The sequence below is a fragment of the Cajanus cajan genome, chromosome 11 (genome assembly GCF_000230855.2).
Source record: "Cajanus cajan strain Asha chromosome 11, NIPB_CcT2T_4, whole genome shotgun sequence".
NCBI classification, from domain to species: Eukaryota; Viridiplantae; Streptophyta; class Magnoliopsida; order Fabales; family Fabaceae; genus Cajanus; species Cajanus cajan.
The window spans coordinates 30286910-30302993 of NC_138527.1; the positions used below are offsets into that span (position 1 = coordinate 30286910).

The 16084-nt window shown below is 31.2% G+C and overlaps 1 protein-coding gene across 3 annotated transcripts; it reads left to right on the plus strand.

Annotated features, from left to right (window-relative positions):
* The first annotated feature begins 298 nt into the window (after positions 1–298).
* ARL1 (ARG1-like 1) lies at positions 299–4619 on the plus strand. Of its 3 annotated transcripts, none has more exons than XM_020361945.3 (12): positions 299–785; positions 1910–2033; positions 2230–2312; positions 2487–2598; positions 2687–2791; positions 2982–3032; positions 3189–3278; positions 3380–3488; positions 3581–3729; positions 3807–3860; positions 3973–4186; positions 4339–4619. In XM_020361945.3, the coding sequence occupies exons 1-11, from the start codon at positions 643–645 to the stop codon at positions 4183–4185; spliced, it is 1233 nt and encodes a 410-aa protein (XP_020217534.1). In that variant the 5' UTR covers positions 299–642; the 3' UTR covers position 4186; positions 4339–4619. The 3 variants fall into 3 exon arrangements, with proteins under 3 accessions (XP_020217534.1, XP_020217535.1, XP_082922722.1); XM_020361946.3 differs by having other exon boundaries at positions 4344–4619; XM_083066596.1 differs by lacking the exon at positions 299–785 and adding an exon at positions 1761–1779 and having other exon boundaries at positions 3973–4619.
* The last annotated feature ends 11465 nt before the right edge of the window (positions 4620–16084 follow it).

Consider the following 16084-nt stretch of genomic DNA (forward strand, 5'->3'; position numbering starts at 1 on the left):
GAGTTTCTGTTAAAAAGTTGGAAACAATAAGGCACTTATTAAAAGGCATTTAGCATAAATTAATGAGAGGTATCTCCGGGACGCAACGCAATGAACCCAATCCAAATCGCGTGTCAGTTGAGAGATGAGACCCACTTGTCAAACGTCCACCTCCCCCGTGCGCACTACGCACCCTGCGCACCTTACCCTTTCCCAAATCACATCCGAATTCGAAAAAAGAAAAAAGTACAGTAGCAGTAGCACCAGCCACCAGTAGTATTACTATTATTTGAAAAATTAAAATGAATATTAAAAAAACCAAATATTGTTAATTCCAATTCCCCCTCCAATTTCTTCTCCTCTCTCTCTAACTTGTTGCTCTTGTCTCTTCTCATTTCTCTCTCCTCTTCTAAGCTCAGCTCCAGCTCCAGCTTGGATCTCACCGTCACCGCCACGCTTTCTCAATGCTCCAACATTTCTCCGTCACTCACCCGCGCGGGACCATATCACTCCCTCCCTAGCCCTTCCCCTTCCCCTTCGATCTCGATTCTCCCTTAGACTGTTGCCTCTCTCTGCGTCGGAACTCCACTTCTAGGGTTTTGCTCGACCCGCGGAAGCCGAATACGCGCGCGCACCGCGTCGTTTCGTTGACGGCGCCGCAGGATGACGGGCCACCGCTCCAAGTCCGAGAAGCACGACGGCGCCGCCCAGAAGCAGCTCCGGCGGGACCCCTATGAGGTCCTCGGCGTCTCGCGCAACTCCACGGATCAGGAAATCAAAACCGCCTACCGCAAAATGGCGCTCAAGTGCGTTTAGATTCCCTGCTCGCGCTTTTGCTTTGTTCTTGTTTGGTGTTTGTTTGAGGTTGTGGTTCGTCTTGATTTTAGCATTGGTTTTTGAGTGTGCTCGAGAGTGGATTGGAGATAGTGCTATAGTCTCAGCCGACATTTATTGGATTAAGTTTTTTTTTTTTTGTTTTTTTTTTTTAAATATTGAGATTAATGTGTTTGAAAAATGTTTTTCTTCCTTCAATCATGCCTCTAGCTGATGCTTATGTTACTCACGAAAAGAATATGTTTTATTTTAATTCTCAGAGTCTCTTGAAGAAGCTGTTGTAGCCGCTTTGTTCAAACAGCTGCAGAACTTGGTTTTTTTTTCTTCAAAATCATATAGAGATAGATAGGTAGATATATTACAATCAAGGTTAAGAAAATGGTCTGACATCACGATTTCGGCAGCAATTGTCCGTAAGGATTATGATGAAACTGCGATAGGTATTTAAAATCTTGATTGTAGTGAAGATGATTGGCAAAAGTGGTTTTAACTTTCATGTTGTGGTTGGGCATTGGTAGAAGTAGTCAGTGCTTGGGATTATTTATGTATAATTGTAAGGGTGATTCTAACTGCCGAGTGTTGAATAATATGTGTCTGGTGGTCTTTGCAAATATAATTCTATTTTATGTGGAATAAGGTGCTTTGGAGGTTGTTTAGTTGTTGAGGGAATAATTTCGGTGTTAGAACCTGAAATCAGTTTTAGGTGATGTAGTCATATTAATCTGGAGAAAGGAAGGAGCAGAGGCTGTTTAAAATCTTAGAATAGAACTTTCGAGAAAAGTCACTTTTTGCCTTCATTTGATTTTATCCAGGGCACCTGTTTGTTTTACGATTTGAATACTTGCTAATTGTTCATCTAGACACGCCCAAATAACCTTCCAAAAATAATGTAATGTAGGAACGAAGCCTCTGATCATGTCATCGTGCATCTGATACCGGCTTACAGTTAAACTTAATGTATTAAAGGTGTTTTACTAGAATAAATTAATACACTTTCAGGTTCACCTGGTTTCTCTAGTTGACTGTTCTTCCTGTCTTCTTTTCATCTGAACAGGATTGGTTAATTTATTAATTAGCTAAATTTATTTCATTTCAGATATCATCCGGACAAGAATGCTAATGATCCTAAAGCAGCTGATATGTTTAAAGAGGTTACCTTTTCTTACAATATCCTGTCAGATCCTGACAAGCGGCGTCAGTATGACTCAGCTGGCTTTGAGGTGATATAAGATTTGATACTATTACAAACATCAAGACATTAGGAGTGTCATCAATCCTTCAGATTTGGATTTTCATCGCATTTTGAAGATTCTGATTTGTTACCAATTTTGTCCCCAATCTTTTTTTCCTGGAAACGTAGTCTTCAATCTCTTCAAATGGATCATTGATACTGAAATATGTCATGTTTGCGTGTAGGCTGTGGAATCAGATAACCAAGAGTTGGAGTTAGATCTTTCAAGTTTGGGTGCTGTCAATACAATGTTTGCAGCACTTTTTAGGTAGAAACTAGAAAGATTGAATGTGCTTCTCTTCCTCTTCGCCTGCAAGTCCTTTTCTTCTGTTGAATGCTTATAACATTGCTAAATATTTCTTTTATTTTTTTTCCGTAATTCTTCCCTTCTTTTCCCTCCTTTTCCCTCCTTTTCATCATTTACTTTCTCCATGCATGACAGTAAACTTGGTGTGCCAATCAAGACAACTGTATCTGCAACTGTTTTGGAAGAGGCACTCAATGGTGCAGTGAACATTCGTCCACTTCCATTGGGACATTATATATCTAAAAGGGTGAGCTGCTGCTTTTTTAAATTCATTAATCCTTTTTTTGTCATAATTTTCTTATGTTTATTTTTATTTTGATGCTTTCATTTGACAGGTTGAGAAGCAATGTGCACACTTCTATTCAGTTACAATAACAGAGGCAGAAGCACGAGCTGGTTTTGTTTGTCGAGTACAGTCGTCAGACAAAAGCAAGTTCAAGGTTGGAATTTAAATCTGTCATTCAATGAAGATTGCATGAGTTATGCTCAACCTGATGATATTAATATTGATGTGTGTGGTTATACTATTGTTCTAGTTGTTTTTCATATATTTTTTTTATTATTTCAAAAAATTAATCTATTAGGTTTATAAATAATCTTTTCTGTATGGTGTTTATTACCTTTCCACAGTTATTGTATTTCGATCAGGAAGACAATGGTGGTTTGAGTCTTGCACTTCAGGTATTATACATTTTCTCCTGTATGTCTGTAAACATAATGATTGTATTCCTCTCCCCCCCCACCCCCCTGAGGAATTAATTATTTCTGATGTAATGTTTATTCATTTGATGATTGTGTCTCTCTGGTGACATTCTATGACATTACTAATTGTTGTAGGAAGACAGTGCAAAAACAGGGAAGGTTACCTCTGCTGGGATGTATTTTCTTGGTTTTCCTGTTTATCGGTTGGATCAAACAATGAACTCCGTGAGTAACTACTGTAAAAGGGACAGTATTCAATTTAAAATTTTTCTATCTTTATTTATTTATTTATTTTTAAATTTGGTCATTGAATTATTTCTCTACAGATAGCTGCTGCTAAGGATCCAGATACATCATTTTTCAGAAAACTGGATGGGTTTCAGCCTTGTGAATTAACAGAATTGAAGGCTGGTACCCATGTATTCGCTGTTTATGGTAAATATTTTCTGCCCAGTGGGCCAGTGCTGCTGGGATGTTTGTTTGCTGTAATTTTGCATTATAGGAATTGACCGTCAAATTTCTTCTAGGTGACAACTTTTTCAAAAGTGCAAACTATACAATAGAAGCCCTGTGTGCTGCCCCTTTTAGTGAAGAAAAAGAAAATTTAAGAAATATAGAAGCTCAAATTTTGTCAAAAAGGGCAGAAATATCAAAGTTTGAGGCAGAATATCGGGAGGTGTGCACTTTGATACAAGAATCTGTATGGTTGTAATTACTTTACTTTTCATCGAATCTCATGCTGGGTCTTTGTAGGTTTTGGCTCAATTCTCAGAGATGACTAGCAGATATGCACATGAAATGCAAGCAGTGAGTTCTTGTATTACAACAGTTTCTATGCAGCATCATGCCCCCTCCCCCTGCCCGGAACAAAATCTCATCAAATGGAAGTCACTGAACTTTGCTATTTATTCTTGTGCAGATTGATGAACTACTGAAGAATAGAAATGAAATACATGCATCATACACTATTACTCCTTTAAGGCGTAGTACAAGTAGGAGCAGAAGTAAAAGTTCTTCCAAGGAGGCAAAAGAAGATGGCCCAGCAAAGGAAAAGAGGAGTACAAGAGATCGGCCTAAGAAAAAGAAATGGTATAACCTCCACTTAAGAGTTGATAAAAGAAAGGCTTGCTAAGGTGAGAGTTGGAGAATTAAGAACTTCTGTCACTCATGTATTGATAAGTAATGAATTATTCTATCATTTGGTTGTCATTGTCAACTCTGCATTCCAAAGTAAAACTATAATCAGTTGGTCTGCACCCTTTTGATTGTTTATTACTTGTGCAAGTTAAGAGGAAGACCAAAGCAACAACCAAATGTCGTCGGAAGGTTTCGTTTATGTTTGTCACTCAAGCATGATATCAAGGATGACAACAACTCATTGTTTATGTATAATCCCTTCCCCCCTTTTCATTTGTCTCTCAGTAGCTCATCTTCAGAATTCGTACTTGTAAATTGTTTGATTTATTGAAGAAGCATGGTTAACTCTTTGCGCGGATTGTAATTTTTGTTTACATTACATGTAATGGCAAATTATTGGAGGATAGGGTCAGGTAATTTCTTGCTTAATTGTACTTTCATGTTTCCAAATTTTAATTGCTGGAATCGGGCTAAGTCTAGTTATTGCAGTATGCCTTTTAACCTATATCGTTGTGACATTCACGTTTAGCTTTTTTTATTTTACTTTAGTTTTGGTCCCTGCCGTCTCCAATTCGCATAATGATTCACCTTGTATATGTAAGATAGGCATTCGATTCTTTCTGAGAACCTTAGACTTTTGCTAGAATTTATGATTACCAGTGCAATGATTAGCTGAGGATTGTGTGTGTGTGTGTGTTTTTTTTTTTTTTATTATTATTTTTTTAATTTTATTTTATTAATTCATTGACTTTAATCTTGGTGGGCGGGTGCCAAGCTGGAACATTGGTTGTTGCACCTCGTTAGTTATTTAATGCCCGAAAGATAACTTGAATTATTTGTGGACCAACACCTCAGCATTGCTAACATCTAATGAGTAATGATGTCTCTAGAAGACAATTTACAGGTAACAATGTGAATAGCAATGATTCCGTTGTAAAATTGCGATAAAAACAAGTAGGGAGATGTTAGTAAGTCTAAGCTTTGTTTTACGGTATTGTTAATTTGTTATATATACATCATAACATTTTTTAATTACCTACTACAAGGTACAACGTACAAACAAAGTGGTTGTTATTAACCAAATGAGGTGTAAAAGCAACCCAACCGGATGCCACAAAAGAAAAGGTGTTTTGTTATTTGGACACCGTATTTAATACTTAATTAAGGATGCAGCCAAACTGGTTGCGACAACTAAAAAGAGACTTGATAGTATACTAGTGTCCCCGCTACTAAAGGCCAGATCATTAGCTGGCCAAGCTTTTCTTAATTGTTGCAATTTGTTGTTTCAAAATTAAAGGGGCAGATATCAGCATGTTGTTGGTTTCGGTAAAACTGAGCTTTGAATTTTAGTCTTGTTAATGAATAAAATATTATTTGGCAGACTCTACTAATTTACTAAAGTTTATCAGCTAAGTTGTATAACAAAGATTAAACATTAATAAAACTGGTAAATGTATAAGGGATTGCTAAATGTAGTCTAACTTAGTTGTACTTTTTTCTTTTATAAAATGTGCTAGGTAGTTCTACTATGTTTGACTATAATTACAAATATTAAAAAATTAACGGTATCCATACAAGTAATAGACATTTCTTACATTTTTTCCCTTTTTTTTCTCTCAAGAATTATTTAAGGTTATTATAGAGAAACCAAGACATAATTTTTCCCCCTGTTTTTGTATAGTAATTATCAAAAAATAAATAAAATTATTGTACCCTTTTTCATTTCTATCATGTATATTATTTAATTTCCATTTCCATGATATATATATATATATATATATATATATATAAATTAAAAAATAGGCGGAAAGAATGGGTGTAATTTGACAAAAGAAAAAAAATGTTATCTTGAACTTTAAAAATGATAAATAAATAAGAATACAAATTTTCCGAGGAAATTTCACTTAAAAAAGAATATTTGATTTTGTCATCCTTGTTAATTTTCCATTTCAGGTTTCGATATAAAAAAAATCACAGAAAGTGCGCGTCTTTGTTGTGTTGTAGATATTTTTTACTTGCATAGAATGACAAGATTGTACAATACGTGTGATATATATATATATATATATATATATATATATATATATATATATATATATATATATATATATATATATATATATATATATATATATATATATATAGAATTCATTTACTTTAAAAATAAGTTTTTTAGATTTATTTCACTTAATAACTCATTTTACATAAAATTTTAACTATCTAATTGTTAAATTAAATTTTTTTAATGCATATATTAAGTTTACAATTTTTTAAAAATTTAAAAATTATTTGATATTTCTTTCATTAATTCAAATTAACAGATAATCATAAAAATATTTAATATGTTTATTTAAATTTATATAACGAGGTGGAATTATATGAATTTTTTCTTAAATTTACAAATTTAATCTATACATTAAAAACTTTTAATTTAACAATTGAATCATTAAAATTTAAACTAAAATATAAGTTATTGAATAAAATAATTTCTTTAAACTTACTCATGAAATAAGTGAATCCATATATATATATATATATATATATATATATATATATATATATATATATATATATATATATATATATATTAACCTTGTCATTTGTGCAAATAAAAGGAATGGCATTTGTACCTTACCTCTAATGCTAGACTTTACCTGCAAAACCAAAAATCAACCTTGTTCTTGGCTTGACATGAGCTAATACTACAATAAATGTTACATATAGTGACATACAAAAAGTATCACTATAGGTATAATATGTGTAGGTATATATCTATTTGACATATAATTATATATAATTTTAGTATTGATTTTGAAAGAGATTTAACAACATATTTTGTGTGTCATTATTGTTTATACCTACACATTTTTAACAATATACTAATATATATTATATTTATTATGTAGGTAAAAGTAGTTTTTATTGTATGACAATTTTCTTGTGGTGTAATACGAAAGAATATATATGCTCACGATGACAAAATCATTTTTTGAGAAATTGAATTTGTACAACAAGTATATACAGTTTTGTACAATGAAAAATCAGAAGAAGAAAAAAACGAAAGGAGTGTGGAATTAGAATATGATAAGGATGTGATGAAGAGAGATATAGAGAAAAATAAAATTATATTGTATTGTAGAAAGTTTGTATTGAATAATTTAATTCAACAACTACACATGCAGTGCCTAGTCCTCTTATCCACCCACAAGGCACTGTCTGTGGTCAAGTCCAACGGCCCCGCAACTTATGAGGTATTGCTAACCTATCAGCCATGAGAAAACCCAAAGGGGTTAGAATCTTGCTACCACTTGAGACACTGTCATTGTGTGCTTGGATAAACATGTAAAGATAATCAAGTTTGGGATAAAACAAAACAATTCACAAAAAAAAAATGCTGATAATTAAGATTGTTAATTTTTTGTGCACAAGCTATGAATCATGGATGTGAGAACGAATGATGGAGTTGTGTCAAGTCTTTGTAAACATAACTGTTCCGGTATGAAGTCCAACATCACTTAGTAGTGGAGAGTAAAGGTAAGTTATAAACATCTTCCTCACTTAATTTATTTAGACATTTTTTCAAGTACAAAATCATGATGGTCTAATGAGTGTCAAAGTTGATAATATTTCGAACACAGTAATTCTAACATAGTTGAGACCAAGGATAATTTATAAACACTTTTTTTTTAATCCGTTGATGCAAAAGCTATGACATCTTAGAGTGCAAAAGTGGACAATAGCTCATATGTAATAATTATGGTTGGGATAATAACCATGAAATGTAAGGTTGGTTTAGTAGAGGAAGTTTATGGGAATTTGCATGAAATCATAACTTCTAACGTTCGTACCGTCATTCTACACTAAAAAGAAAAGGCCAACTTCAAGAACCAGATGAAGTTAATTGAAAGTTCTGTGAAGAATTGAAGGGTAAAGGTCCTAAGGGACAGTGTTATTGTGGAGCAGTGGAAGAGAGAACTCACATGCATTTCAATCAGGGAGCGAGGTGATGGTTACTATTAGAGTGTTGCCACTGTTGTCTGACCCTGCTTTTTTCTACTTTCGGTTACAGACAAGCTTGCCAGAATTTGAGGTGCAAATTGAATTCCTAACAAATCTTTCTATTTGCTATGCAAATATGGTGCAGATGCAAAGGTGAAAATGATTAGAAATTAAATGAACTTCTACCGTCAACACATGCTGTATCTGGACTAAAAAACAAACAATTGGTGTATTGAGCAAGGAAGTATTTAATTTGAATACATTGCCAATGTAATTTTTTTAACATTATCATTTAATCATATACTGTTATATAAAATTTATTGATTTTTATAATAATCACTAGAGTGATTTCAAACTGGTTCATAAAATCCTTTAGTGACTGAGTATCTAAATTAAACTCATAGAAGAGTCACTTACTGTTTGCATCAGCTCAAACTATATATATAATTTAAATTTTTGCGGGCTTCAATGGGGAAAATTGCTGTTTTGGTCTTATGATCCAGAAACTATATACACTTTAATAATTGTCTTCTACAGAATTTGAGCTTCAGGCGAGTGTGACTTGCTTATCGCACTGATCTAATCCAAGTTGGTAAAGAAGGAGTTTATTTAAATGAACAAAAATGATATTATAGATACCCTTTTATTATGCAAAATCAAAGGCTAAACCCCCAATGCCAAGATATTGCATGGATGAATTTCATTAAACAAAGCTGGAATTCTGCTTTGTATTTTGAAACCTTTTAGACAAATAAGGTAAATTGAGGAATGACAGTTTCATTCACATGCAATTTCCTTCACACAGAACAAAAATGAAAACCATAAACATTATAATTAATCAAATCCAAGTTATTCATATAGATATAACAGTGGCTAGCAAGTAGCAGGACAAAGATTTGTATTATTACATGAGTACACAACACAAACTCAAATGATAGATAAATACAACCAACATAGGCACAACAAGTGCCCACTAAAACGATAACATTAATAATAGGAAGCCAAGGCAATAATCTTTAAAGATAGTCACTTAAATTCTCCCCTTGGCTGCAAGAAAAGTAAGCATGAAAGGAAGGAGAATAGTTATGAGAGTGAGGTTTCTTGGATCAGCAGAGGAATGTGGTGCAGGTCCCATAGGCATTCCAGGCATGCTAGGCGTGTCATCACTTGGGTATTGAGCAGCAACAACCACAAACAAAAGCAAAACACAAACTGAGAACACTGAGAACTTGAATTGTGAAGCCATGTCTAAGGTACTCTTGCTGATTGATTGCACTTTGAGATTTGTTATGATGTTTTGGATATAAATAGTGAACAAGGCTGCATTGCTTCGGCCAGTTGGTTTTTACTTGGAGAAACAAAAGTGGTCTTGGACTTGGCTCCTATGGTTTCTTGTAATTCTTGTTTATATTAAAAGTATATGATCGATGAATAAAATGAACTCAGCAAAGGGGTGCTTTGTTTTAATCGTTGTTTTGAACTGCTTGTCGTGATGATGATTGGTATCACATTATAATGTTGCAATGTAATTACATCTACCGCCAACAATAGCTGAGTTCATTTAAGCATGCTTGAGTTTTGATTTTTTTTAATCGTGCGCGTATGAATTAGATTTTGTTGGAAAATGTTGAAAACAGAACAGAAAACACAGGTACATTGCTAAACAAACACAAATATAACATGCTGAAATTATAAAATATGAAATTTTGCAGATAATGGGGTCAAAATTAAATTGTTATGATATATTTGAGTTATGAATTCAGTTTTGTAAAAATTGAAAGTGTTATAATAAATGCTTAAATACTAAAATTATTGTTTTAAAATTGGACCGGTTATCAAACTTGTCATGGTATTGAGTCAATGAATTAGAGATTGAATTAGTAGGCCATTAAACACTAAAATAACCACATGAATGCGATTTCTATTATTTTTTTAAAAAAATATTCATACAATATATATTTCATATATATAAATTTTAATAAAATTTATATTATATCTTAAATAAGTTTCAAAAAAATTGTAATCATTATAATACTGACAAAACAATCAAATTATAGATTAATTGAATCGCATAAATTAATATATAATTTTAAATTAAAAATATATTATAAAAATTATTTAATTCAATTATATAATAATAAAATGTGCTAGTTTAATATCACTAAGGTGCTAAATAATTACATTCATCAAAATTTAAGTCTCATCTTATTCAAAAATATAAATTAATATATAATTATAAATAATTAATTTAAATTAAAGACGTGTATATATATAAATTATTTAAGTCAAACAAACATCAATAAAAGAATGATAGATTAATGGTCACTATCTTCTGAATTAAACAATGTAGCAGTATCACTATAATTTAGTTTATATAAATTAATTTTGTTAAACATGAAATCAAAAGTTTACTAGGTGCAGTGGTTAAGTTGGTTTCTTTAGTCTAAACCTGATGTGATTAGGGTTCGAGTGTAGCCGATGACTATTTCACTGTAATTTTGCTAAGTTGCTTACAGATCGATATAATGATGCACAATACGAAGCGTGTATCTTGAGAGGCTAGGCCTATAGTGTTGTCTTGAGAAGCATGCGTAGAAGGGACACAACCCAAAATTCAGAAAAAAATGGTTCGTTCGACCGGGTTAAAAACAAGCTTATACCAGTACAGAAACATTTTCATCGCATCAAAAGTAATTAATCGCCAAAGGGATATCCTTAAAGCATCCACGATATAAGTTACTTAGATCATGTCATACAATTAGGTTATTTCAAATCCATTGTTTTTTCAAAATACATTGAGAACATGATGGATGTAATTATGGTGGAGACGTGGAGTAACTGTAAATGTGGTCTACCGTGCACCATTTGTTTTATGCTTCATATTCATCTCATCCCTATCTCAATATAATACATCATTTGTACTTGAATATTATTTATTTATTTGCGACAACTTCATCTTTCTCTTCTGCACCAAAGTTTTGCTATATAGCACTACAACACAAATAGCTTTTAGCAACATTTGAAAATTGTTACTTAATGATGTATAAATGTTACTAATTTGTTTTAGCAACATATTATCAAATGTTGTATATAGTCTATGTTGCTAAAGACTTTTAATAACATTTTTATATAATTAGGTAACATTTTTTAAATGTTAGCAAAGTAGTATTTTTGTAACATTTTAATGATGTTGCTAATATTTTGTTAATTTATAAAATAATAATTAATTTAATTTAGATATATTACTATCAATTATTATATTTTTTATGTCTGTTAAACTCTTAGGAATTCTTAGTTACCTTTTAGGAGAAGACATTCTTAATTAGTTACCACTAATTATATATAAAATATCAAATTTCATTTATCTTAAATATAACTATATGGTTATATATACTCTTTATGAGTCATTAATCTATTCGATGTGAGACTTTAATTATGGATAATAATTAGAGATAAGAAAAATATATTTTTTTCTACTTGATGTGGGGCTTTGATTTTAGAAACAATTATAGTAACATTTTTCAAAAAAAATGTTGCCAAATAACTTATGTAAAATATTTTTACTCTATATGGGACCTTGATTTTGAAAACAATTAGAAAGAATAATATTAAAATAAAAATGTTACTCTATCTATAATGACATTTTTTAAAAAAGTGTTGCAAAATAACTTATTTATTTAATATTTAGTAACATTTTAACAAATGTAAACAAGAAAATGTTGCTAAAAAATTAAAATCTAGTAGTGTAGCTTTTCAAATTTCTCGAGTTCAACGTCAGTGTCACATTTCCTTCACCCTAACGACGATGGCAGTGATAACACCCAATTGCTTCGCTTCCATTTTTCATTGAGGCATATTGGAGCTTATCCCTTACAATCACCACGTCATTGTGTCCCTCCATTACATCGAGCAAGATCTAAACTCATGCACAAAATATCTATGTTGAGCACCTTTATGTGTGTCGCATTTCGCACTCACACTCCTCCTCCTCCTATACTTCATACTTTGGCACCTCCATAGTGTAGTTCACCCTCGCTTTCCTCTATTGTCACATTTAATTTGCACTTGCTTGTCTTTTTCATTAAACCTAAAAAAATAGACCCAAAGAAGAGGGGAAAGAGAAAAGGGAGAGGGAAAAATGATGGTACTGTTATCAAAAATTATCTTTAATAGCGATGCACTAAAAAAAAAAAAAAAAAAAAGGCATTCCATTAGTTATCAATGGTGGTTGGTGATAGGGAAGAAGATGAATTTAGTAAGATACAATATAGAGAGTACATCTTAATATCATGTATCCCATAACAAAAATAATGATACATGGTAGACCATTAATAAAGGTGGTCCACACTAGGCTACGTCTAAGGACATACATAATTACGAGTTACTTTGATGTGTTTGATTAGTGAGAGTATGACAACATCAAGTTGGAGTTGAGACAAAAAAATTAAGTTCGTGTCATAAGGACTATTATGCCATTGTCATTTTGGAGTGAGTTTGAGTCTAACTCAAATCTATAAAATCGATTTGTAAGATGATGATTGTTTTTTACTTGTTTTTGTGTCTGTGTGTATATGTGTGTGTGTATATATATATATATCCTAAACTCTAACAAGCACACATGAATTATAAACTTTTGGGGAATGTTTTGGACAACCTCATGTATGCTTAGATATGTACTAGACCTGACATTACCTTTAAATTTGAATTTCTTGGTAGATACTTTTCAAATCCAATGAATAATTATTTGATAATTTCTAGAAAGGTGATGAGACACTTACAAATGACTAAAGAGTACATGATAGCATATATAGGAGAGTTGGCTGACAACTTAGAGAATGTGGGGTACACAAATTCCATGTTGGTTGATCCCTTAACCAAGGGACTTAAGCCCATTGTTTTCAAAAAGACATGAGAACATACGTAATTATGAGTTATTTTGATGTGTTTGGTTAGTAGGAGTATATGATAACAACAAATTAGAGTTGAGACAAAATTTTTAATCTCGGTATCATAATGACTATTATGCGCACAATAATATCATTTTTTAATAGATTTGAGCTTAATTCAACATACAATATTGACTCCTAAATTAGGATTACCCCTTACTTATATATACTTTCTGGTCATATCAATAGTCGAGTTGATGTACATCTTTTATATCATAAAAGTCCTTAATCTTAAGTAAGCTATTAGCTATCTATAGAGGGGATATATAATCAGAAGTACTATAGGTTTCATTGGTGTTTACCTTATCATTCATTTTGAAAGGATTAATGGTGTTACGCTGACAACAATCATTCAGTTTTGGGTTGAATAAGCAACTAGTGACAAGAATGGTTCTTGCATAATGCAACATAAAAGAATTTGAACCTCAAACTCAACTCTCTTCTCATGCACACTCTAATTTAAATGTTGTTGTAATATGAATAAGGTCCCATATTGCTAGAACAAGAGGAGACGAGTTTATAAAACAAATAGAAATTCTATTAGTTTGTGACCTTTTGAGAGTGATGATCAAAAAAGAAAATTCATGAAGGATTAGTCTCAATGGACAATAATATTATATAAATGTAGAGATATTTTAATCTTTAATAAACAATATTATTAGAACTGATGGTTTGATAGAAAAATTATATTCCCATAATATCCATACAAACAAACAACAAAAAATATGTGACATAACCCATAGAAACAAACAACAAAAAATACGTAATACTAGATATAAATTTCAAAATGAATGAAAGGTTAAATTCTTTGTTTGAAGGAATAATTGTTTGAGTATAAATAAAATTCTACATCATTAAAATAAAATAAAAATTATAAAACGTACATATTTCATTAGCTTAAAACTTTGTGGATGATAACTAAAAATAAATTTATGAGACATTAAGCACCTCTGATACAATATCATAACAGTGTGAATATTCCTTATACAACGAGACATTAAGTACCTTGATACAATTATCCCAAGTCCTAACAAACAAATACTCCAACAACCTTGAGGACAAGGTTGTTTGACCGGCGTCAATGTTGAGCTTACAGCAGAGAATGAAGCAAGTGATGGACCTAATTCAATATAAAATATTTTCTAAAATTTTCTTTTATGGATTCTGTTTTGATTTTTCAATTCAGTTAGTAGACTCTCACTCCGTTGATGCCAAGTGACTCTACGAATTGGCATATGCCTTTAAATATCCATGTGTTCGGGGACAATGAATTCGGTATTAATTAACTTTCGATTCTTTCTTACTTAAAGGTTCGTAACAGGTCCTTTCCTAATTTCATGATTAATATATAATATGAAAAATTGCACTCGTGTCTCTTAATATATGTTTAGATGAGATACTCCTCTTTTTTAATTTTTAAAAATTACTTAACATTTCTTATAATAACGTCATTAATTAAAATGAAAGAAAGATAAAAAATAAAAAAATTAATTCATATTTTACTAATCATATACATATTTATCATTTATTTTTGAATTACAATATAATGTTTTATAGTTTTTACAAAAAATTTCATTATTCTTTAATTTTGAAAATAATAGTTTCTCAATCTATTGTTTGAAATTATTCGTTAAGATTAATATATTTTTAAAATCACAATACATATAATATTTATGATATGACTTGAGAGTTAAGATTTTATCAATAAAAAAAGTCTCATTCAATTACTGTACTTATTATTAATTCTCTCTTAATAGATTGTATATATCACTTAAATAAATAAATAAGAGATATTAATATTCATTTAAAAATTAAAAAAAAATGCATATCATTTTAAAAGACTTGATGAAAGTTTCATCGATAATATCATTAATAATTTGCTTTCGTCCAACTATTAAGTGCATGAAAGTTACTGACAATTACAAGTAGATTCTGATATGAACAACATATATATAAAGTAATGGGTGTGTATTATAAGATCCAGTACACAGCTTATTAATGCAAAAATCAAACCAGTTACTTAAAATCTCCCCTTGGCTACAAGAAAGGTAAGCATGAAAGGAAGGAGAATGGTTATGAGAGTGATGGTTCTTGGATGAGCAGAAGATTGTGGTGCAGGACCCATATGCGTTCCAGGCGTGTCATAGTTAGGGTCACCACCATATTGAGCAGCAACCATCACTAACAAAACCAAAACACAAGCTGAAAACATAGACAACTTGAGTGGTGAAGCCATATCTGTGATCTAAGGTACTCTTGCTTGTTGATTGCACTTTCAGATTTGTTATGCTCTTTTGGATATAAATAGTGAACAAGGGTGCACTGCTTCGGCCAGTTGGTTCTTATTTGCACAGACAAACAAAGGTGGTCTTGGACTTGACCCCTATTGTTTCTTGTTTAAATTAAAAACTATATAATCGATGAATCAAATGAACTCAACAAAGGGGTCTTTGTTTTAATCGTTGTTATGCACTGCTTGTCGTGATGATATGTTGTGTACATTTTAATGTTGCGAGGTAATTATGAACGAGGAACCATATGTTCCTTATATTGAATATCGTGTAAGAAAAAAAAAATAAGTCTAATATATAAGTACATTAAATAAAAGGAGAATAATAAATAAGTATTGAACAAATCATTCTCTTATTTTATATTTTTTCTGTCTCACTGTTACTATAGTTTTAACATTCGAAAATGACTTCGAATGAATAATATTTTCACTTTTTGATGTAATACTAATTATTTTTTTAAAAATTATTCAATTACAACAAATAATAATTTATTTATTAAGATGGTGAGTTATTTTAGTGAAATTGTATAAAAAGTGATATACTTATTATTATCCTTAATTTGTGTGTAAAAACTATAAATTACGATTACTGTAAGGTGAAAAGAGTAATAAAGTAGGAAAAATTATACTTTTAAGTCTCCCATAAAGTAAAAATTCAC

Coding starts and splice junctions, on each gene's coding strand:
- ARL1 (XM_020361945.3), top strand. CDS start 643: ATGACGGGCCACCGCTCCAAGTCCGAGAAGCACGACGGCGCCGCCCAG. Junction 786..1,909: donor TACCGCAAAATGGCGCTCAA/GTGCGTTTAGAT, acceptor ATTTCATTTCAG/ATATCATCCGGACAAGAATG. Junction 3,033..3,188: donor GTTTGAGTCTTGCACTTCAG/GTATTATACATT, acceptor TAATTGTTGTAG/GAAGACAGTGCAAAAACAGG.